The sequence below is a fragment of the Prinia subflava genome, chromosome 7 (assembly GCF_021018805.1).
Source record: "Prinia subflava isolate CZ2003 ecotype Zambia chromosome 7, Cam_Psub_1.2, whole genome shotgun sequence".
Classification (NCBI taxonomy): domain Eukaryota; kingdom Metazoa; phylum Chordata; class Aves; order Passeriformes; family Cisticolidae; genus Prinia; species Prinia subflava.
The window spans coordinates 30,574,521-30,598,944 of record NC_086253.1 but is presented as its reverse complement, the minus strand read 5'-3'; the positions used below and the strand labels follow the sequence as shown (position 1 = coordinate 30,598,944).

Sequence of the window (24,424 nt, the reverse complement as noted above, 5' to 3'; positions counted from 1 at the left end):
CTATACCTGCGACATATGAAGAGTCTGTAATGAGATTAAAAGGTTCGTCTTTGAATTTCTCAAAGGCTCTGACAACAGCTGCTAACTCTGCAATCTGTGGAGATCCCTCCACAATTTGGACATCAGATTCCCATTTTTGGGTCTTAGGGTCTTTCCATGTCATTACAGACTTGTGGGATGACCCCGAGCCATCTGTAAAGACTGTTAGAGCTTTGAGAGGTGTTCTACTCTGTACTAATTTTGGGGTCAGATTAAAGGTTATATTAAAAAGTTTATGTTTTGGGATATGGATGGAAATTTGGCCTGTATAGCTATCTAGGGCGTACTGGAGATTTTCATTGGTCTGAAGCAAATGTTCCAGGTCTCCGCCGGTTAATGGCATGTATATGCATGTGAACTCACACCCTGCAAGGGAACGGAGGCGAGTTCTGGCCTTTTTTATTAGATGTGCCATGATTTCTTGGAAGGTGGTAATTGTCTTTGTAGGTTGGTTGTTTGTAAAGATCCACTCAATTATCAATAAAGGGTCTCGAAGCTGAGTATCCCATTGGAAAATCAGTCCATGGAACCGGGGTGCTTTTCCCAGGATGACAAACTGGAAAGGCAGGCTAGGCTCGAAGCGATGGGCTTGGTGTGAAGATAGGGCTTCTTGGACTTTGGTGATGGCATCTCGGGCTTCTGTTGTAAGAGTGCGTGGAGAGTCCAGGTCTCCGTTGCCACGGAGAAGGTTGAACAGGGGAGCGAGGTCCTCTGTTGTAATTCCTAGCAGAGGACGTACCCAATTGATGGATCCACACAGACTATGTAAGTCTCTCAGAGTTTTTGGGTCGTCTCGGATGACGAGCTGCTGGGGTACGATGGTCCTTTCCCGGATCTGGAATCCAAGATAAGTCCATGGGTTGGTGTACTGTATTTTGTCTTCACGGATCTCGAATCCTGCTTTTTCTATGGTTTCAATAGTCTTTGTAACCGCTTTGTCTAGGTAGGCTTTGTCTGATGCACAGATCAGGATGTCATCCATATAGTGGTAGATGATTGCATCTGGAAATAGGCTCCGAACGGGAGACAAAACACGAGCAACATACCATTGGCATATGGTAGGTGAGACCTTGAGACCTTGGGGAAGAAAAAGCCAATGATATCTTTTGAGTGGAGCCTCTCTGTTAAGAGAGGGGACAGAAAAAGCAAACCTTGGAGCGTCCTGGGGGTGCAGCGGGATGCTGAAGAAACAGTCTTTAATATCTATGATGGCAAGTGTCCAGTCTCGAGGCAACATCGATGGTGAAGGCAGTCCAGGCTGAAGGGGGCCCATATCCTCAATTACCTCATTGATTTTACGCAGATCCTGGAGGAGCCTCCACCTGTCCGTTCCAGGCTTTTGCAGTACAAAGACTGGGGTGTTCCAAGGGCTGGTGGTCTCGACGATGTGACCTTTGGCAAGCTGTTCTTCTACAAGTGCTTGTAGTGCGCACAGTTTTACTTTAGGGAGGGGCCACTGTTCAATCCAGATCGGGGTTTGGCATTTCCAGGTAAGCTGAGGGGTATCTGGTAGTGTGCGCTCCTCAGTGGCCCCAATTAGAAATCCCGACTGGGAATTTGTAAGGAAGCTCCCCATTGGGATAGAACATCCCTTCCCCAAAGGGTGATGGGGGCCCTTACCACAAATGGGCGGATAGTTGCCAACTTGCCTTCAGGCCCTTCGATGAGCACGTTGTGCTTGCTTCGCATGGACATTGTGGCTCCACCGATCCCTGAAATCATACCTGGTACCGGTTCTAGTTCCCAGTTTGCAGGCCATTCTGAGCGTGCGATGAGGCTCAGGTCTGCGCCTGAGTCCAGGAGTCCCAGTCGGTGGATCTTCTCACCTTTGCAGGATAGGCCACACTCAATGGTAGGCCTATTGGATCCCAAAATTTGTGCCCACATTGCTATAGGGTTGAGAGGAAGCTGTTCCTTGTGATTTTTTGGGAGTAGAAAGGCTTGTGCAATTGGAGTTCCCTTTAAAAGAAAAAATGGTAAGTCTGTGCAGCACAGCTGGACCAAGATTTCTTGACCTGGGTGCACTGTTTGTACTGCTGGAAAAACAAAAATTTCATCCGGCCCATTAACGGTATCACCTATAATTAAAATGTCAAAAGGACCTCCTTTTGGCCCATACTTGCCAGTAGGGACACGATAAACATCCCTCTTTTTTAAGTCAATGGATAAAGCAGTTACCAGCTGGCGCCGGGTTCCCGTCTGTATTGCTCTGTATGTTGGATCCCCTTCTTGTGACGTGGCATCTCCTGGAATGATGCATGGTTGGGTCTGGATGGCTTTTGATTTGTTGTCTTGGCGTGGAGCCTGACCACGCTCTGCTGGCAGTTTCCCGAACGCCGCTGGAAGCGCTGCTGATTTTGGGGTCTGTGGTAAGTGTTACGGGGAATTTGCATAGGTGACCTATGTGGACAGTCCTTTATAAAATGTCCAAAGTCTCCACAGTGAAAGCAGCGGGTCTGGTCTTGGGAAGTCACTACTGCAAATGCACCAGAAACTCCTTCTGCAATACCCTTAGCAACTGCTTGGGCTACTGTGTTTTCAGTGGAGAGGTGACGTGTACAGCTTTCCACCATTTGTTCTATGGTAGGTTCTGTATCCAAGGGTAAGGCTCTCAGAATAGTTTTACATTGTTCATTAGCATTGCTCATGGCAAGTTTGCATAACAGTTCTTTTCTTGCCTCTATGCTCTCTATCTGTTTATCCAGAGCATCTTTAATTCTGTCCACAAATTTTATAAAGCTTTCATCTACTCCTTGTTTAATATTAGAGAAGTGTAGGGTAGGGATAGAGTCATCTGGGGTAAGAAGTAAGGAAGTCTTAGCTGCAATAGCCAAATCTCGTATTGCTGCCTCAGACAAAGTTTTAGCTTGATCTGAGGGTTTCTGCAAATTGCCTTCTCCAGCCAGCTGTTCAACTGAAAAACTTTGCCCAGTAGGATCTTTAGCGTATGTGTCTGATAATGTTTTTAATTGTTTTTTCCAATGCCTTTCCCATAGCATATATTCTGCCGGGGATAGGAGGCAGTGAGCAATATTCTTAACATCATGGGGTATTAAAACATGTGCCGAGAAGATAGCTTCTAGGAAATTTTTAAAAATATGTGAACTTCTGCCATGTTCTTTGGCTACTTTTCGAAGTTCTATGAGCTCTTTGTTTGTATTAGGTTCCCACATAATTTTAGTGGAGGCACCACCTCTTTTTCCCTTTATATAAGTTACAGGGAAGGCAGAAATTTTCTGAGCCAACTCCCAGTCACCTGCGTGAGTGGCTTCCATTTTAATTAAAGCCCATGGATCAATGTCATCTTCATCAGAACTGAGCTCAGTATCACTACTATCCTCAGATGAGGAGTGCTTTTTCTGGCGTTTTGGAGTGGCATTTTGCAGGGGTGTGGGGTGCTGTAGACAGGGCTGCAAGACCTGGCTACGGGAGGCGCAGCTGGGACAGGGTTGCGAGGCCTGTAAAAGCGTTATGCTACCATGGGGTGTCTCAGAAGTACCATGAGGGTTTAGTGGCTGCAGGGTTTGGGGATAAGGTAGCGACGGGTGGGTGGGATTGCATGGGGCCGCGTTCGCTACAGAGGGAGTGGGGGGGGTGAGGTGTGGGGGTGCAGAGTCTATAGGAGCAGGCACAGTTGCATTCGAAGATACTGCGGGGAAAGGGTGATGGCCACACATGAGATAAGCAGGTCCTGCAGGCTTTGCAGGCACACAGGAAGGGTTTGGGATCAGCGCGAGGGAGGGGGAAGGTGGGGGCGGCGCGGAGAGGGGGGGTGGGGACAGCACGGAGTCCGTGTTCTCCGTCCCCGGGGGGGCGGCTGAAGGTGGAGGAGGGGGGGCCGAGGGGTGGGGGTGGGGGCTTTGGGGAGAGGGCGTGGGGGTGCCGGGGGCCGCGGTGGTCCCGGGGGCGCAGGGCGGGAGCGGGGCAGGAGCGGCGCATCCGCGCCCTACCCCCCTGTGGCCGGCATCTGGAGAGAGGGGGAGGAGATTAGCATCTGAAAGGACACAGTCTGGCGGGAGAGATAAGGATGGACAGCTCTCTCCGGGGGGACTGGGAGACTTCTTAACATTTCCTTGTTCTACTACTTTGGTAATATTATGAAAAATGGGCAGAAATCGTGTAACAGAGAAATCTCCATTAAGTTGGGAAGTGTATATTTTTATCCCCACCGAGTCCCAAAAAGAATCTAAAGTGATAGATTATGTATTAGTATCAGGAAACTGGGAAATGATCCATTTGATAAACTTTTTCAAGTTAGTTTTTAAGATTTTACTTTTAGAGAAAGAAGGGTTGTTAAGAGATAGAATTTCTAAGATTTCTAAATATAAGTCTCTCTCGTTCTGGGATCGTTTAAATTTACTATTTTTTGATCCCATGGTAATGTGGTCCCGTTCCCCTCCCAGCAGAAAAAGAGAAAAAAAAAAAATAAAAAGAAAAAGAAAAAGACCCGAGTAAAGAATTTTTTTGCGCGCAAAAAAGGCTCTAATCAACTTACTCCTCAGCCGAATGTGGGTCACAAAGCTGCTGGTAGGGTGGTCTGCCAACGTCTGACTCCTCAGAGCTGGACTGGGAGGGTCGTCAGACGCCTTCTGCAGAGAAATTCTTCTATAACGGAGAAGTTGCCTTCAGAAGGACTCTGAGTGAACCAAGGCAGTAACTCTTCGCGGTGAAGGCTGCTCTCCAGGGGTTTTTCACCCACGTTGGTTCGCCAGGTTTTGTTTTTCCCCGGTAGCTTCAGTCGGTGTCTCGGCTGCCTTTGTTGGTCCTGGTTAGGGGTGCACTTACGTACCCCCCTGTCCAAGCAACTCCGGCAAAGCTCCCGGGCCCAGGCAACACTTAGCAAGCTTAGTTATAGTGATATTCAGCTCTTAGCAGTGATCAGCTCTTTAGCAGTGATTCTCAGCTCATAAGCTTGCTAAGGTGCCTTGGCAGACGCAGGGAGAGAGAGGAGAAGCGCCGTATGGAGTTCCACAGATGAATCTTTATTAGCTTCTTCGGTGAAGGGTTCCAGGGACAGCGGCTTCTACTGAGCTGGGGGAAAAGTGGGGTTTTTATAGGGTACAGAGGTTTTGAAAAGGTGTCCAATGGTATGGTTCGGGGTACAAAGTGACCTATTGTCTTACAGGGAGATAAGCGAGGGTCCAAGCGCGGGAGAAGGGTTATTTTGGCCTAGTCACCATGACTAGGCATTTCTGCCCTTAAGCAACTGACCGCCACGGGAGCCTACCAGGCTTCCCGGCTGCAACAGTCCAGGACCAGCACTGCTGATTGTCCTCTGCCTCATCTGGGTCTACCTGCCGGGCCGTGACAGAAGCAGAGAAATGCTTTTAAGTCACCCATTTCCTTTCAGAGCTTGAGTATTCATGTCTCTTCCTAGTCTTTTTGACCTTCTCTCTTTTTTTGGAGGACAGCAGCACAAATATTTTGGTTTCCTCTACCCTACTAGAGGTCTCTCTGTGGGTTTTTTTACCCTCTGTCCTCTCTGTTTCAGTCTTCCCTGTTTTATTTCTGACTGGTAGATCTGGCAAATGGAGCTCTCAGATTCTCCTTTTCATAAGCCTCTTGTCTTACCCTCATATTGAGCTTATATTATCAATGGCTACAGGGTCAATACTCCATCTTGGGTTTACTGTCCAGATTGCTTTCTTAAAAATGAAACTCTAGGATTGAAATATCTTCACCGATTTATTTAAATCATCAAATTTAGTAATGTATGAGACTATTATTATATTATTATGTTTTATTATGTGTCTTTTGAGCATATTTTAGTTCAGCACTAAAGCTGACATGCTAAGTTGTCTCCCAAGTGCAGCCCTTATGAAGTTTCTCACAAGAGGAACATTCTATAGAAAGAGGCATCCTTAAATAGAAAGGTGACTTCATCTAAAGATAATGAACTAAACCAACTGCACACTATACTCCTCAGCTATTCATTCTTTTTGTGCAGCTTGGTCATAGCAGCTCATACATGCTGTAAGGGACTTACCTGCCTTGATTGTGCCTCATAGTCTTCTATTTTTTGGGTTTTTTGCTAAAATAAATTTCTCTGAACAGTATGCAAGATTTACTTGATAGTCCTTTTTAAAAAAATAAGAATATTGTAGCTGTGAAGTTGTGCAATCAATTTAAGATTGGGGTTTTTAAGAATGATTCTGATATACAGGCATTCACAGTCAGTGAAATCATGATAGAACAGTTCAAATACTAAGACTAATGTGAGAGAGGATACTGTTGTTTCATAATTAAAATAACAGGGATGAAGTAGAGTATATGAAATATGAATCTTCCAGTGAAGAAAACAGAGTCCCTTCTCTCTTAGAAAACATATTTCAAGTATGCAAGGAGTCAGGACAGCAGTTAGCAGAGCCAGATCATTTGCAGGCTGTCCAGATAGCCAATGTACTCTTTGGTCACTACTGTCACAGTGTCATCTCAATAGATGGCAACAGCTGCTTTCAAAACAGAAGTGACTGTAATAGCTATCATTACTAATGTTGTACGGTGAAAGTGTTTTTATCATGTTTTGTCATGTTTTATCTACCATGTTTTATCATGGCAGAAACCTCTGACATTTAAATAACTGATTCATTGCCAGGCAATTCTTGCAGATTCCTCACACACACACCACCATCACCCATATTTTAAGCCCGTAGTTCATAGGATTTACCTCTTCAAACAAAATCAGAACTGCTTGTTCTGAATTCTAGTAAAGTTTCTAATGCAAATGGTCTAACATTTATTTGGTTAGCATGAAGAACTTACAATTTTAAATTCAGAAAGTTTATGGCATTACAAATAACTTAGCCTAAGATTTTCAGTTCACATTTTCACTCAATAAACATTTTATAAGTAATTTTTAATGGATTGTTTTGGAATCTTCAGGGATAGACATCAGCTTAGTATAGTGCTTTGGAGCTGAATGATAGATGTATGTCCAAAATGCTTAAAAAGACTTCTGAGCTGCTGTAACATGGGTCAGTGGGTATAGAGTACCCTCAACACTTTGTGTCTGCGTCAGTCCTGTGCAAGAAGTGGGATAAGCTTTACACAGATACACTCAGGCCTCAAAACTCCGTGCTTTCAGATATGTTGCTTTCAAACCAGCAAACCTCAGAAGTAAAAAAAAAAACAAAACACCAAATCAATGTTACTTACTTAAATAACTGTAATTTTAAAAAGTATCATAAGTATTTGATAGCTAAGTACTGAAATCTGAGATTTGTCTGGGCTTTAATTTCTGGTCTTGCATGAAGTTTTCAGAAATTGGTGAAAATACAGTTGGACTTGTCCAATTTTGCATGAACTTAAAAACATACTTACAAGCACCTTGCTTGTCTTTGTACTGTAAAAAGCAAAGTCTGCCAAAGGTCCACTTATGCTTTATATTAATTCCTGTAGAAACATGAGTGGAAATTTTCATAAAGTTGGTGTTTCAATTAATACATGCTGGTATTGAATCATTAATCTCTATTATAAGTCTTACACTTTGTCTAACCACAAATGCTTTAACGTGTCACCATCCCTGGAAGCATTCAAAAAATGTATATATGGTGCTTAGGGACATGCCATAGTGCTGGAACTGTCAGTATTAAGTTAATGGTTCAACTCAATGATCTTTGAGATCTTTTCCTTAATAACTCTATATTAGGAAAAGCAGAGTAAACACATATTCTGGTTTAATTAGGTGTTAGCTAAATGAAAATATTTGCAGTTACAAAAGAAAACAAAAGATTCCTTAGTTGATAGCTTGCAGAAGTTTAAGTAATTAATTCAGAATAGTTTATGTATAATCTATGTCAATATTTTACTGACTGGAGGCCTTGGTTTCTCCTCTGTGAAAAGCACACATCTGTCTTACAAAAGAATTTTGAAGTTCTATCAGCTAATGTTTGCAAGGCAGTGAGATACAGTGGTTTGGCCTATAAAATAATTTTCATATGAAAAAAGTGGGGTTTAAAATGCTGTGGGTCATATAGTAACCATGGCTATCAGTTTAAAGATATCATCCATGTTACTATTAGAATAAAAGCTGATAACTATTTTGGATTTTTCCCCCAAATTACTCTATGACAGGAAAATTATCTTGAGCCTCTCCCGGTACACAAAATTTACACAAATCTTTAGATCAATGACAATTAGCCCAATTCAGCTTTTAATCACTTGTCTATGACAGAGAGGTTTCTCACAAATTTAAAGGACCAACAAGGAATATTTCCTTATTTTTCAGCTTGTTTAAAATGTTTTTGCTTTTGTCTTGAAAATAAAATGTGTGAGTTTGAATCTTGAACAGCTGTCCTAAAATACATGGAGAGCTCAAATACAAAGTGGCTTAAAAGGATAAAGTCTCATTTTACTGGCTTTTGGAGTTGTATTTTATCAGACTACTTTAGACATTTGTAATGACTCCTGCACGTCCATTATATTTACAATTTGCAAGAAAATAGTTATAGGTTAAATAGACTCTTTTGAGTAAGATTTAAGATGTCAAGTGTAAATTTTAGTTTTTATGTTTAAGTTAACTAGTGTTTCCTTTGTTCCTCTATTTCACAGCTTCCAAAATGAAGATTTTGATAATGATTGATTTTGTCCTTGCAGCTAGCTTGATGAATGTCATTGGCAGCTCTGTAAGTTCTAATAACTAAATTTTTCTGTAGACTTTCTTCTAAATACTGCATACCTTGTCCATTGTAGTGCTCACAATGCACATCCCCTCCATAGTGCTCACAATCTCTACACACGATGGCAGAACCTTTGATGGAAAAGATTAGAATTCATGAAAAAATGAAAGAATGAGGAAATATCTTCAAATGGTGTTCAGTGGGTACAAGTTTCCAATAAGGAAAGAGGAAACAAATGCATAAATTTACAATGGAAGATAAATCACTAGGCAATGGCATCAAAGAAAGAAATCCAGTCAGCCTGTGACTGGATCTGATATGAAAGAGGAGACAATACATCTTTCCTAAAACAGATACCATATGGTGCATGGAGGCGCATTGTACAGAAGGCACAGAAGGGTGATGATGCTAACTCAGAATAACACCTGTAGTTTTGAGCAGCATACTTACAGAAAGGCAAAGCACAGGAACTCCTAAAACAGTGGCTGCAGCAGTGGTATTTCTGGTCACTGACACCTGGTATGCAGAATATTTCCATCGTTTTCCACCTTGTCCACTTGCCATACAACTTCTTCTCAAATGAGATCCATAACTTCATATTCTTACTTGTTTCCATGTAACTACATTATAGTTCACACTCAGAAACAATGAGCAAAGCTTCTTCACTTCAAGCTCTCCAAACCCTCTCCAATATATTCTGTTTCTCCAACAAAAAATCTAATAAAATCACACTTACTCCACATTTAAAATACCTCTAGTCCCACCAACCCTGTACTGCATATCATGGCTACCCTTATTAGTTTTATATTCAGGTCCTAAATAGCAGAGACCTAAAGGGATTGAATTCTTGATTCCTAATTGCCTAGGTGGAAGTGGTTGCTGAACTTTCAACTATTGTTTGTGGCTTACATTACCTTATGGAAAACTTTTTGTTCAGATAAGTAGCTTTATAGACGCAGAATGGGAAGCACCTGCCTCTGTAATCACTTCTGCTCAGTGGAGAAAAATATTACTAATTTCTGCAGAGGCCTACTGAGAAAAAGAGGCATCACAATTAAATGCATTTACTGATTTTTAAATTATTATTTTTCATTTAGAATATTGTGGACTTTAGCTGACCTTCTGAGTAAAAACTGGGAATATTCAGAACTTCATGTCTATGTTTTCACCTTTAATCTCATTAAAACACTAATCTCAATATAGAGATTTTTTTTGAGCTAATTTATATTCTAAAAAGTATAGAAAACAGCATCATGGGTAAAAACTCTGTATTTTTATAGTTTTTTCATGATGTATTCTGAGTCTAATTTGTAGCAATTATTTTAATGGAAGGTCACTGGCTGCTAAACAATTTACACAATAATGAAAGTGAATGCACATTAATTGCAGCAGCTGGTTAAATGTGGGACTGTGTGCCTAAAAGCAGAGCTGTCAGCAGTTGTTAGATAATTGCTTCTCAGTGTGTAGTGCAAAGAGTTGCTTCACTGAAACAGAACAGGTTGTGTTCAGTCTGGTTTCAGTCAGTGGGCACCACTGTCCACTGGAGACAGCCTCAGTAAAATCCACATTTTGTTGAGTATTTCAACTTTGTAATGGTTTAACTTTGGTCCGTATCTAACAAATGGAATAGCAATATGTTATAGCTCCTGACTTAGAACCCTAATTTACATTTTGCTTCTTTATTACTCCAGCTGTGCACTGGTTTAACTCAGATGGTTTTTAAAGGATTATCTTGAGAAAAAAAAAGTGTAGCACCACATTGAAAGAACAGTCTGGTAAACTGAAGATCTAAAAGCCACATTGATCCGATTGAAGTTACAGTTACCTTGTGATTGTCCCATGGAAAAAACAGACATGGAATTCCAAATATGAGAACTGTGGTTTTGCTGTTCAGCAGTAAAGTCTAATGGGATTTCTCTGGAGTTGACAGAGAGAGACATCAATGAGAAGTCAGGGAGTGAGGAGAAAGTATCAGAAACCAGTACTTTTCATATGTAGGTTAAAACTTTATTTCTGCTCAAGCATTTTTTTTATTTATGCTTTAATTATTCAGTCATGTCTTGATTGTTGCTTCTAATTTACTGTCACTTCCTAAGCATTATGAGCTTAAAACCTTTCAAATCAGGAAATTGCTATGTGTAGTGTAGATATATCACTGTTCACCCCATCATGAGTGTATTATCTGTAAAGCAGATGAGAATCTGCTCATAGTCAGTTTTTAATTTTTTATTAATTAATTATTAATTTTTAAGTAAGCACTAACAAAAGATGGATTTTAAATGCAAGTTTAAGAATAGTATTTAGAGACATAGCCTGTTTCAGGTTTGTGTTTAATTTGGTTCAAAGGAAAGTACCTTGTATTGTGGTATATGAAGCAGTGTCATACTGAATTTAGAGACCAAGTTTTTCTAAAGTAAGATAATATTTTTTCAGAAGTTCTATACTTATACTATGTTGTTTAATCACAGCAGGAGAATGGCTTTTAGCAGTATGAAAGGGGAACTGATAGAGGCATTTCTTTCACCTGAAAGAAAAAACACATGTAGCTGCCTGTAGCTGCCCCTCCTCAAAGGCACTGTCCCTTGCTCTTTCCAGAATGGAAGGTAGCTCTTGGTGGCTCAGATCTTGCCACATGTTAGGGAGGTTACCCACCTGAAGTCTTGTCTATGAAATTGCAAGGGCCTGGAAATGGGGGCCACCATTTCCAGTTCTCTCCTGTTGCATTTTGCCATGTTCTCCAAGGTTGTGAGGACTGAGTTTAGACTGATACAGGCTAATCTTCTCAGCAAAACTGGTAACTGTGGCATGGTGGCTTCTTTATCTCTCTTAACTTAGTATGATTAGAATAAATATTTGGTCTGACTGGGAACATGGGATTTTTTTGGACAGCTTTTCTTTTATAGTTTTAGTATTAGCTCATCACAATGAGGCTGGAAATATTTTTTCAATACTTTTTAGATTTATTCACTCTCTCTCAATTCACCTGTGCATCTCTTTCTCTCTCTCTATAAAGCTCTGCAGTCCTGTGAAATTTTCTGCATTCATACAGGACTAGACTGACAATCTGCAGACACCTGTCAAGGAAGCCTCTTCTGAGAGACACAAAATTCACCTTTTGTGAAGGGTTTGTATGAAGCTGCAGATACCATTGAGATAACCACCCTGGAAGGGCTGCACAATAAATAGTGCATCTTTTCTTAGTAATATGCAACATGTCCCACATTAACCAGTGCATACAGTCAAATAACATCCGTCTGTAAGCCACTGTAGCAACTTTGTCCCTGCATGTCCATATATTTTAATTATTTTCTTGTCTTGTTTCCTGCTAGAAGAAAGGGATGATATGCTAGGCATCTCGTATAGCTATCAACAACTGAAAAAAAGACTTTCAAGCAAAGGTTCTTAAATAAGCTAGGTCTTTCGGGATATTACTGGGTCATTGCCTGCCGTCGGGGGGCCGGGGGACTCCGGCTAGCTCTCACCGCTGCCGCGCTTCAGGAGCGGCCGTCCTTAGACTGCAAGCACTCCCAGCCAGGGTAGAGAGCAGAGCTGCTCCCTGCCCTCCTGTCCTGGATATCCTCGACGTCCAGGTACGAAGCAAGAGTCACAGAAGGCTCCCTCTAAGGTGTTTATTCCTCAAGATGTTCCGAGAAAGAGAGATCAGGGTCCGGCGCTTAACATTTAAACCGGGGGACAGAGGGGTGGGAGGGGATTGTCCCCAGGTTAACACAGGGCAGGGTCAGGACAGGGGGACAAAGGGACAGAGGAGGCGATACCTCTGGACAGTACCTGAGTTATCGCGGGGGGAAGCAGGAATGAACCATTGGGGTAAACAACTCCAAAACAGCTTAACAAACCCCACCACCACCACTCTGATCAGGGTGTTTGGGGAATGTGCCTCTGTCCTTGCAGCGTTCTCTGGTGGCCAAGCATCGCCGTGGTGCTGCGGCAGCTCCTCGGCCAGCACAAGGCTCGGCGCTGGGCGCACAGCGAGCCGGGCAGCCCGAACACAGGCTGCTGAGCCTTTCCCTCTTTCCCTTGCGCTGACGAACTGCCTAGTTATGCCACATATGTATATATATTTTCTTCCCATTCTTTTATTTCACCGTGCGTTTTAGATTGGAGTTAAGTATGAATTACAGAAAGTCGCTGATACACTTTGGCGATATTTAAGGCAGAAGTCTGTCATCAGGATTGTTCTGCACAGTCTTATGATCAAGTTTTTCAGTGTAACTAAACATTGCAGACAAATGTAACAATTCGTTGGAAGTGTTCATGGACAATGGATGAAGCCTGAGCCTGATGCAAACGACAGTCTGCAGACACCACTGAGGTGCACCTCACTATGCACAGCAGTATGCTGTTGCAGACATTTCTATAGTTTGGTGTGATAGGGCAATGTTCTGAGATATCAAGTCTTCCTTATGGATGGCAAATATTGCAGGTCTACATGTAAATCGTGTTCCCTATGAATAAGGGAACAATAATGTTCCCTATGAATAAGGTAGCACCGATTTGGAACTGCTGCAAATTTGATCTTTCATGTCAGATTTCCAGAAAGTCACTCTTTGATTTTGCCTTTACAGTGCTAGTTGTGCTCTTTTACAAGCTGCTAAACTCTGCTCATATAAAAATTTCAATGTTGCTGATGCAAAACCTGCATCTTGTTTCCAAAGGCTTTTCTCCCTCACACTGAAATCAAATTTATTTAATATATCTATTTTAAACCATACAGACTGTTTTAAGTTCTCCAGATCAGGTTCTGTTCACTTTGGCTATTTTGCCACAGTCTTTAATCTAAAACCAATTATTTATTGTTCAGCATGCATTCAGCATGTCGGAATTTGGAATAGCTATTCAAGCTCTTGAGGGTCAAGTGAGTACTAGGTAACACTGTATCAGAATTGCCATATTTCTCACCCACTCTGTATGGTAAAATTAAGTGCACAAGTCACAGCACAGAAGACTTTAGCATTTAACTTTTATTTTTCATGTATATTCACGGCTTCTTAGGCACTATTTTAGCATGCCAAAAATGAGCTTAAGACTGAACAATATTTATGGTGGCAATGTTAGGATTCTTATCATAAGAACTGTGTAATTTAAAAGCATTCGAAAAATGCACTATGAAGTTGAAAACATATCCATGTGGACTGCATTTCTTTGAAACTCTTTAGAACCTTCACAATGGTAGTAGCAGGCTTCACTGGATAGAAAATCTCTGTGCATGGAAGGATAGAGATAGGACCTCCTTATGATAGGGCCTATATTATAGTGTTTTCCCCCAAAGTCCCTGCTGCATGTTTTTAGTTAGAGCTGGTGGCCCTAAAGATGAGGTCTCTTAGCCAAGTGTTCATAATACGTATGTTTTATATATTACATGCATTAACATATGAAATAATTTTAAACAACGTAGCAACAGAGGTGGAAGTCAACATAGTGTCTGTGGGAAATTGTGACCAAAATGTTTTATTCAAGTTTAATTTTATTTATGGTTTGGTTGGCTCTTTGTTTCACATGTTAAATATCACAAAAAAAAAGTTGATTTTACTGTAAGGTATGCTTTCCTCTCTAGGATTTTCAGAAATGTTTTCAAGAGCAGATACGACTTCAGGGCCAGGTGAGGCTTCTGGAACATCGTGTGAAATGGCAGCAGTTAAAAATTACACAGCTCTTAGAGAAGAAAGAGATTCAGCACAGTGACAGAGAAGATGAAAACAGTGTCATTGACTTGGGAGGAAAAAGACAGTATTCAGGTTAGAAATGAAGCTATTCTTTTCCTTTCCATTCATTGTAATGATACCCAGAAGCTTTAGCACAATTTGGCCTATTGAGTTACTGTTTTAAAAACCTCATTGTAGAATGTTTGTTTAAAACACAGTGCTCCTCTTTTACCTTGACCTGCTGTTCAGGGAAAAAATGTTAATGTCACATGTAGAAATCAAATCAGGATTTAAGAAGTTTGCTGATTTATTAATAGTACATAATTAAAAAACAATCAGTTGACAATAAATAAAGCCTAAATATCAGCAATACAACAGATAAAAGCCAAAAATAGACATTTACAAAATGTTAATCAGGAGTTACAGATTTCTAAACACTATTTTTTGACTGATGTCAGAAGTTCTAACCATCTCAAAAAGAACTAACAGGGTTAGTGCACATTCATACATTCAAATGGTTGCCTGGGTTACAAGCAACTGACTTTGTTCTGATCTGTAAATTCCCTGAGACATCCATATTTACACACATAAGCCTAACATAATGACATCTGCATCTCACTTTAATAACATTTTCACTGAGTTGGATTCAGCTCATGACATCACAGCTTTCAAAATACTGGTTTAAAGTTGTTTTTCTAATTTCACCAGCATTCTGGTGGTGTTCCACTCTTTCTACAGTGGAAGGCTTGTAGGAGCTGCAGTAAGGCCCAAACTCTTGATACGATAAAACACCATCCAAAACAATCATTGGATTGAAAATACAATTTAGGAGTCTGACTCCTAGATGGTGTTTGTTTCTAGCTGTCCAGTGCTAGAAAGTCTTAACTACTGTTATTTTTAATAGCCTTGTTTGAATATGCTTGTAGTGCTTATGCTGCTGGAAGAAATAACAATATATATAACATTTGATCCCAAGGCATCAAATATAATAAAAGACCATTAAAAGGAAATTAAAAGCAGATGTAAATCTGACTTTAAATTTTAGCTGTGTATTTATGCACTCAGCATCCTGGATCTCTTTATTTTTATTATTAGGGCTGACTCATTTGTTACTGGAAAATATTATTAAAGCCACATTTCTCTGAAAGGTATTTTTCCTTTCTTAGCATATGCCTCAATTTATTCTTTTACAATGTTATTCTAAAAAAAAGATCTAACTTGTTCCGATTTCTGATTTTTCCCCATTATTTTTTTTGATTATGTTTACAGCTTGGAAAATGCCTTCCCCTGTTCATACTGCATTATTTTCTCAAACTGCTGCATCATTTTAATATCAACAGAGCTGGATAATTTGAGTTAGATAGAGAGGGGGAAATTCCATACTATATTCACCTGCTAAAATTTAAGATATGCTTGTGTTTTGCTAACCTTCTAAGAAATTAATGGACAAGAAAAGCTATTTTCTCTAAGCCAATCACACATTCTCTATAAAGACAACTTAGCTGTTATTTAAATCATGTTTTATATTAGAGTTTATCCAAATTCTGGCATAGCTATTTGTTTTCAGTATAAAGTGTTTATTTTCTATGTCTAATCTTCACTGGCACTTTCACTCAAAAGAAATATAATAGTTCATAAAGTTCCAACCGGACCTGGAAATTCAGCCAACTCACAGAATTCCTTAAAGTTAATCAGCTCTACCTTAGCCAGGAAAAACAGAAATGCTGAAAATTGTATGTCTTTTCTGTATGATTGCCTGATGGTAGATTACATATAAACAAAGAACTCTTTTCATTTCTAAATTCCTAGAGGAAAAAAATATAAGATTATACCATTACATTGCTGTAATGTTTCCATGAGCTCTGAATTTTGTTATTGTTGTAAATTATATTCATCAAAGCAATGCAGACCAGACTGTGAATGGTCCCAAGGCACAGTGGTATCCTTTTACACATACACTGCACTTTTTGGGCATAGTCTTCTGTATATTTTTGACCTATTTGGTAGAAGGGACAGGAGAATCAGGTCTTGCAATTGTTTCCATTTTTAACTCTGGAGATCCCATACTTTTGTTTTTGGCACTTCTGCAAACTTTGTGGACATAGAAGTACATGTTTGTTTTTAAAGGTTACTGTGTGTCTTACATTTAATTTTATGATTGTAACAGGATTCTAATGTGGATGGTACCACTGTAAATTAAAAGTGACAACACTTAAAACAGAGGAATTATTTTGCTAGTAGAGTAGAAACAAAAATTATAATATTTCATGGTGGGAAGATATTATTTCAAAGATATATCAAAATATTAGAGCCCAGCAAAGCTTTAAAGCAACACAAGTACAAAAAAAAATACCCAAAAGTCAAAGAAATGTGTTTGCAGAGACATTTCATTTTCTTGTTGTGGTTCATATATGACTTCTACATAACTTGATTGCCTGATACATACATGACTTGATTAGTGTTACATACATGATGTGATTACTGTTATTGACTTGATTTCTGATTTTGCCAGTAAGTACAGGACTAAAAATGTTGTGTCCAATTAACATTGTGTGAACAGATTGTGCAGAAATCTACAATGAAGGCCATAAGCAAAATGGATTTTATAAAATAAAACCAATCCAGAGTCCTAGAGAGTTCCTTGCGTTCTGTGACATGTCTGAAGGAGGTGGCTGGACTGTGTTTCAGAGACGTTCTGATGGCAGCCAGAATTTTGATAGGTAGGTACTAGACTCGGTAATTAAAACTGGAAACTAAGTGAAGAAACATTAAACCAGATAGAGCTAAGTTAAGTCTGAACTTCAGAAGTATATGAGTAAGTTGTTATTCCAGATAAAAGGAAGGAATGGTTATTCTGTGGGACAGCCTGCAGATGAGATACCACTTCTGGTTCTGGCTGTCTTCTGTGAGACATCCGTGCTAATCTTTTTTTGACAACCTGTGCATTTGACACGAGGACACTTCAATATCAAATGCATTAACAGTTGTTGGAGCAAGGACTCTTAATGATGAGGAAAGGACTAGATTGTCTTCTGCAATTAGTTAAAATCTAAAAAATAATAAAAAAAAATGTAAGCAATCTGAGTGGAAGGATGAGAAACAAAGTACCTAAGTTGAAACAAGAGAAGTTCAGACTGGATATAAGGAGAAACTTTTTCAGCATGAAAAGAGTCAGCAGGTTGCCCAAGAAGAATGTGCAGTCTCCATTCTTGGAAGTTTTTAAGATCTGAACAGACAAGTCCTGAACCTCCTGGTCTGATCTCATGGCTGATTCTGGCTTGAGACTGACACTGGACTAGCTTGCCTCCTGAGGTTTCTTCAAGTTTGAGTTATTCTGTGATCTAAAATTGTATTAGAAAACATTCAAACACACTTGCTTTTTTGAGAAATTAGTAATTTATACCTTTTCCAGAGTCTGGGCTGACTATGAAGAAGGCTTTGGAAATTTTGTTTTGAAAAATGGTGAATTTTGGCTTGGAAACAAAAATCTTCATTATTTGACTAATCAAGGTAAGATTTGTATTGTAACAATAGTCTTATTGTTTCTGTTTCTTTGCTCTTTCGAGGCCATTTTTTTGTTTCCCCTTTTTGTTACCATAAACCCTGAGTTCTCTTGTCAGTCTGCATGGACTTCTCTAAGTTTCAGAAAAAAACACATTTGAATATATGTCTTCTAACAAAAGGTTCAAAACTGTCCTTAGGCCTCCGGCATACTGAGAGCCCCTGTGAAACAGGGAACAGGAGACAGGAGTCTACCTTAAAAGAATTGTCTCTATCCATTTTCCATCAGCATCACTAACAGTCCAGAGACAGGTGTATGCTGTACCAAGACACTTAGTCAGACCATTTTAGCTGTGTGGGCTATTCCATGGAAGTAATTCTGGTCCAGTCCTGTTGATCAGGCCTGTTGATTAGTAGCAGGAAGTTATTTCCATCTTTCTAATGGTCACTCAACGTAAGCTAACTTCTGCTTTGTTGTAGAATGCTGCAGACACAAAATTTATCCACTGGCTTAGCCAGCTAAATCATATGAAAACCAGTGCCACCAGGATGTAATCCTAGAACAACTCTTTGATTTTCAGACTATAAAAATCTAATTTTCATAGGTGAACATTTCTTGATCAATTTTCAGTATGATATTACTTCAAATATCATATTAAAATGTAAAACCCGTAAGGCAATTTTTTTTACAATTTTTTTCCCATTTTTGAAAATTTGTATTGGAATAAATCAAATTTTTCTAAGCTGACTCAGGTGAATAAAGGCAAAGAATGGCAATATATGCTTCAGCATGCATAAAGAAAGAAGATAAACCCCATAAAATATGCTGAGGTGATAAAGATTCATGATAAAAACATTTTCTTTTCATCTTCTACTGTAATGCCTAGTTCCGAAATGTAGTGAGATAGGCCAGTTTAGCAAAAATAATTTGTTTTTTTTTTTTTTTTTTAAGGGAATTATACTTTAAGGATTGATTTGACTGATTTTGAAGGAGAACGGCGTTTTGCACAGTATGCAGGATTCAGAGTTGCAGGAGAAGAGGTAATAAAATATTAAATTACTAAAGGTTTTAATGAAAATGTGGATTCTGTAGACAAACAATAAACATACCAGTTCCCTAATTTCCATAAAGATTTGTGTAGAACCTTAATACCATATTTTCTTTCTTACACATGTTTATGATTTTCAAATATCTAATAAAACTGGTTTACTCTGAAAGATTAGTTTCCCACTTTCTGTAAGAGATATGAATCATTTGGTTGAGCAGATATGGATAAAAGCAGTTATTCTGTTATTTGTTGTTATTATCAACAATATTGGTACAAGATGTTCTGATTTGCTAATGTATACTGCAAACTAGCCCTAATGTTGTCTTTATTAAGTCATTTATACATAAGGGTAATGACAAATCTTCTCCCTGTTAAGCATCTCTACAGCCTTTCAGCATTACGTATATCACGTTTAAGTAGCATGACATTTCTTAGCATAAAAATGGCAGCAAATGGAACAGATTAGGTTCATCTTTGTGGTTTCTGACATGCTAAGGGCTAAAGACATTTTGGAATTTCTTTTTTTTTCTTTCTTCACATTTTTATTAGCATTCTTATGAGATGAGTTGTGGTGAATATTCTGGTACAGCTGGCGATTCCCTTACTGGTGGATTTCATCCTGAAGTAAAATGGTGGGCTGATCATCGAGGAATGAAATTCAGTACTAGAGACAGGGATAATGACAACTATGAAGGGAACTGTGCTGAAGAGGAAAAGGCTGGCTGGTGGTTTAACAGGTATTTTGATTTTATATAGGTACTGTCAACTATTCCACTCTATGTGTATTCATAAAATAATAACATATGGTACACAATAGGTTGGGATTGTTCATTTATTTGCAATGTGCCCTTGTCCTGTAGCAGAGATCTCAGTGCTGGTAAGACTGAGGCTCACCTTGGAAGGGACAGCACCTACTGTGCAGCTCAGGCTGGTCTGTGATAATGGTATTTGCCATAGGTTGTCTTTGTCATCAGGCACTGAGGAGGAGATAAATCTGCCCCTCTGAGGTAACTAGTTTTTACACAAGTAGGTCATGTAGACTTTGCAGATATACCCCTGCCGTACTTCACTCTTGCATTTCTCTTGTGTTGCACTAGACCAAATGTGGCAGCACTGCAAATATCTGACAAGCTGAACTAGGGCCAGGTTATCAAGACTCATTTTTTTCACCTCACTTCACAGAATCTCACTCTTGTTATTCTTTCCAAATGGAGATGATAATGTGTCCACTCAGTTTCTGTCAGTCTGCATGTCTGGACTGAGTGAAAGATTTTTTTAGATAGGATTCAATAAGAGAATTTAGAAATTCCACTTACATGCAATATACCAAATCAAAAAGAAAGGATAAAACTGATAGCCTTAGCCTGTACAGATCAGCTATATTCTTTCCTGTAATTAATTAGATAAATATAGCCATGAAGAGAAACTCTGCAACCTAACTGTGTAATAAAGAGGTTTAAAATACTGCTCAGGGAGGCATACTACTCTCTCACTGTGATCTCAGTTCACTTGGCAAGAGGTGCCAGGCTGGATCAACTCGCATTGTTTCTGTTGTGTCATCCTTTGTTTCTCCTTTTAACTCCTCATTTGCCAAATTCTGTTTTCATAAGTAGCCTGTGATCACCTTAGCTGAAATGATGTAGCTATTAACACAGTGTTTCACAATTAATTACTTTTTAAATACATTTTAATATATTTGCATAGATAGCCAGTCAGCAGAATGTTTGAGACTTGGAAAAAGTCACATGTAGACAAAGTTTTTTTGCATTTCTCAGGAAAGCCAAGATATAAAAGGGAAAGGCAACTATGTTTGACCTTCTTTTCCCATGAAATCAGAACTTTTGTAGATTTAAATTTGCACCTCAAATTTGCACCTTTTGTAGATTTAAATTTGCACCTCAAATCACATAAAACTGGTATGGTGCCATTAAGACTTCATTAAGATTGAATTTCATTAAGACTGAATTACTAATCACTTTAATCACTTTTAGACCACTGAATACATTTTTTGCCTTTTTTTTTTTTTAACATTGGATTGATCTGGGCAAAAGAATGACCACTTTGCAAAAATAGCTGCACAGCAGAGCTTGACAGTTATTCATACCTTGTAGTTGGTGCTACATAACTTCTAAAGATAGCTGACTCCTACTAGGTTAGTTCTCGTTATGGTTGTGTAACTCGTGCTCTTAAAGTGACAGTCCAGCTTGATAATAAAAATGAGTTACTAATAGTGTTATTTCACTGCTTTGTTATTGACTTTTTAATGTTAAGCCTAACATAAAACTGAAAATTGCAAAATACTAGAAAATGTCAGTATCATTAAGTCCTACTCAAAAGAACTGGCAGAGAAAGAAATGCACTCAGAAACACATATTTGTCATGCACAGATTAGCAAATATAGAAGGAATTAGTGCTCTCGGTTGGTTTGCATAAGAGCTTCCAACTATGAGGGAATTGTTTATAGCCAGCTCTATGCTTTCAGGACTAATGAAATACAGAAAAGCCCAGATAATATGAAAACCAAGAGATGTGACACAAGTGAGGCCACATGGAAGTAGCTCAGAGCTAGTTTAAAGCCACCAGTCTTGCTCCAGCTCAGCATTTGTTGTCCTAGACTTCTGCAGAAAAATGCCCCCTTTTGTAAGCAAAGCTCTAGCAGAGATTTTTATCTTGAATGCAAATCCACAGAGCTGGGTTCACTCTGGTACTACCTGCAGGTCAGAAGCTTTCCAGCACCCAGGGCATTGCAAAGCCCAGTAGTCTCATAGGCAGTGAGAGGGAACAATTCCAGTTGGACATCAGCTTGCTCTCTCCCAGCACTCCCATTTTTAGTTATGCCATGTATGGATGGTAACAGGGATCTGTTAGGCAACAGCTTGGGGCCAGATATCACTAACTCAAGCTTCCTGCCTCACCAATCATCTCAGAGACTGCATAACTATGTTCATGTGGGGTCAGTGGAGTCAGTAAATCCAGACAGAATTCAAAGGGTTCTTCAGGGAACCAACTCCCATCTCTCCACATCTGTCACACAGTTAATATATAATTCAGATAAAATATCCACAGACAATTGGCTGTACTTTTGAAACTATTGCAGTGTAGTTTTTCACTTTATATTAGCCTATTGGAAAGATAGGAGGAATACAGACTAACTATAAGGTATTTATTGACTTGTGAATACTGAATGTTTTTTCACAATATCATATCAATAATCACATGCCAGTTGTTAATTTAGTATGTCCAGTTACTTCAGACAGCATCTAGTTGGATACTGTATGCTGTAATTGTCACTATTCATGCTTCTCAGCAGTAATTAAGACTTTTTACTGGCTCATATTGCTGTTGGCAAAATTATGGTGTGCCTTCTTGTGATTCTTTAATGAAATCTGTGTTTTGATTCAAAGTAGGCAGAATGCCTGCTCATTGCAGAATTTGTATGATTAAAAAGATTATGTCAGCTCTGATACAAGTTTGTCATTCTCAAAAACAAACCCAGTTTTAATGTCCACAATTTATAAGCTTTCAATTAACACATTATCAAAACTGACTTTAAAAGTTATAAGCAATAAGTAAGGATATATAGATGATAATTTTCCTATGGAGTTTTTCTCATAGTTTTTATCACAGTTCTCAAAAACTTGGTTAATGAAGTGCAAGCAAAGCCAAAAAGACGAAGATTTGCCAGTAACAGAACTCCTAAGGTTTCTTTGAAATGTTTTCTGTTTGCATATTTCCTGAAGTCTGGTTTTGGAATCCATCATGGTGTTCAACAGCTAGATATTAACAGTATTTATAATGAAATACTGAACTGGCAGCTAAACCAAGCTGATTCATCACAATGTGCTGCAAAAGAAACAGGCAGTTTGGTCTCCATATGGTCACATAAAGATCTTAACTTGTTTCTCTTAGAAACCAGGCAAGTATCAAGGTTGTGCTGTTTCCTTTTCAAGCCTTTTGGGTTTTGTTAGGGTTTTTTTGTTTGTTTCAACCACTGTATTTCATAAACTATAACTGCATTTCTGCCTCAGTCTGTTAAAAACAACAAAACCCCCTCAGCTTTGTATAGTCAAATAAAATGCCAGCTCCAGTGATGCAGTGAATTGGTACATGTGTGTAATTAGCTGCCAGAACTCATCTATTTGTAAATAGAAGTCCACAGGTGGATAGGCAAACTGATGGTGGTATTCACAAAATACCTTGTGGTGTAACTGGAAAACTTAAGGGGCACTACTCTGGAACAACAGAAAAACACAACAGTATTTCTTTACCAGAGGATGTTGTGTGCCCTGCTGTCATCCATGCTGAACAACTGTGGAAGAATTTTCCACTGAAACAAATCAGCAGGAAAAACTCCAAATGCTAGTAAGGTCAGAAAACATGGAAAGAACAAGCAGAACTTTTGGTTAAAAGAAGAAAAAAATTTGCAGTTCTTCCTTAATAAACCACTGTTGTTTATGTGCACAGAATCCACAAATGCAAATTTATGCAGCTGGCAAACTAAAAGGCATCCACATGGCAAAATTTTGGACTCACAGAGAAATAAATAACAAATGCTTGAAACTTCCCAGCAGGAGGCCTTATTGGTGTTTCCCTTTGCTTTCCCACCAGGTGTCACTCTGCCAACCTGAATGGTGTGTACTACAGAGGTCCCTACACTGCCAAGACAGACAACGGGATTGTCTGGTACACCTGGCACGGCTGGTGGTATTCCCTAAAATCCGTTGTCATGAAGGTCAGACCTGCAGACTTTGAACGTAATATTGTCTAAATATTCAATTCACACAATTCACCCCATTAATCTTTTAGGAAATTCATTCCAAATTAAAATGGGCAGATTTTTACTTCTCAATCTATGCGTATATAAATTTGGAATAATTCCTCCGCAATCAGTAGGTTTTTCCAGATGCAAGTGAAAAGACAAGCTAGCCTATGAACCTTTAGATACAAATATTAATGCTAATGGATCCAGGTGGTTTTGTTTGTTTTAAGCAAATGTTCAGCTAGGAATAAGGACATCTTCATTAAGATGGACATTTTTTTGCTTTACAGTAACTCCAAACCCTTTCACCCTTAAAAATAAAAGTATTGTTACTGTGCTGTCTCCAAAGTGAAAATTAATTGTACGTACACAATTAAAAAAACACTACTCAAATAAAAGCATAAGATTTATTCAGTGGATGGAACATGCCTGCTTCAGAAAGGTTCAAGACGTTAGAAATGAGTTTCCTGATGTAATGGTTGCATGTGTTGTGTACATAGCACACATAAAAGGTTTAAAGAATGAGGCAGGGAACTGAAGAAAGATGAGGGGTGCTACCAGGGTACAAAGAACTGAATCCAGCACAGAAAAGTGGATTGTCTGTTGTTTGCTGAAGCATTTTTAGGGCTGGTCACAACATTTCAATCTAACATTTGTAGATGTTAGGTCGGTAATCATGCTTTTCTCATTCTTGGTCACTGTAATGCCCTTTTTCTTTTTCTTTTTCTTTTTCTTTTTCTTTTTCTTTTTCTTTTTCTTTTTCTTTTTCTTTTTCTTTTTCTTTTTCTTTTTCTT

At 39.1% G+C, this 24,424-nt stretch overlaps 1 protein-coding gene across 1 annotated transcript in view; it reads left to right on the top strand.

Moving 5' to 3' along the window:
* The window catches only part of FGL1 (fibrinogen like 1), a 29,181-nt gene extending 5,142 nt beyond the window's left edge, over positions 1-24,039 (top strand). Inside the window, exons 2-8 of the mRNA XM_063402046.1 lie at positions 8,590-8,663; positions 14,233-14,413; positions 16,881-17,040; positions 17,733-17,830; positions 18,774-18,862; positions 19,420-19,607; positions 23,479-24,039. Of these exons, the coding sequence (XP_063258116.1) occupies positions 8,598-8,663; positions 14,233-14,413; positions 16,881-17,040; positions 17,733-17,830; positions 18,774-18,862; positions 19,420-19,607; positions 23,479-23,638 (942 nt within the window). The 5' untranslated portion in view covers positions 8,590-8,597 and the 3' untranslated portion in view covers positions 23,639-24,039. The remainder of the gene's footprint in view (positions 1-8,589; positions 8,664-14,232; positions 14,414-16,880; positions 17,041-17,732; positions 17,831-18,773; positions 18,863-19,419; positions 19,608-23,478) is intronic.
* Positions 24,040-24,424: the final 385 nt, after the last annotated feature.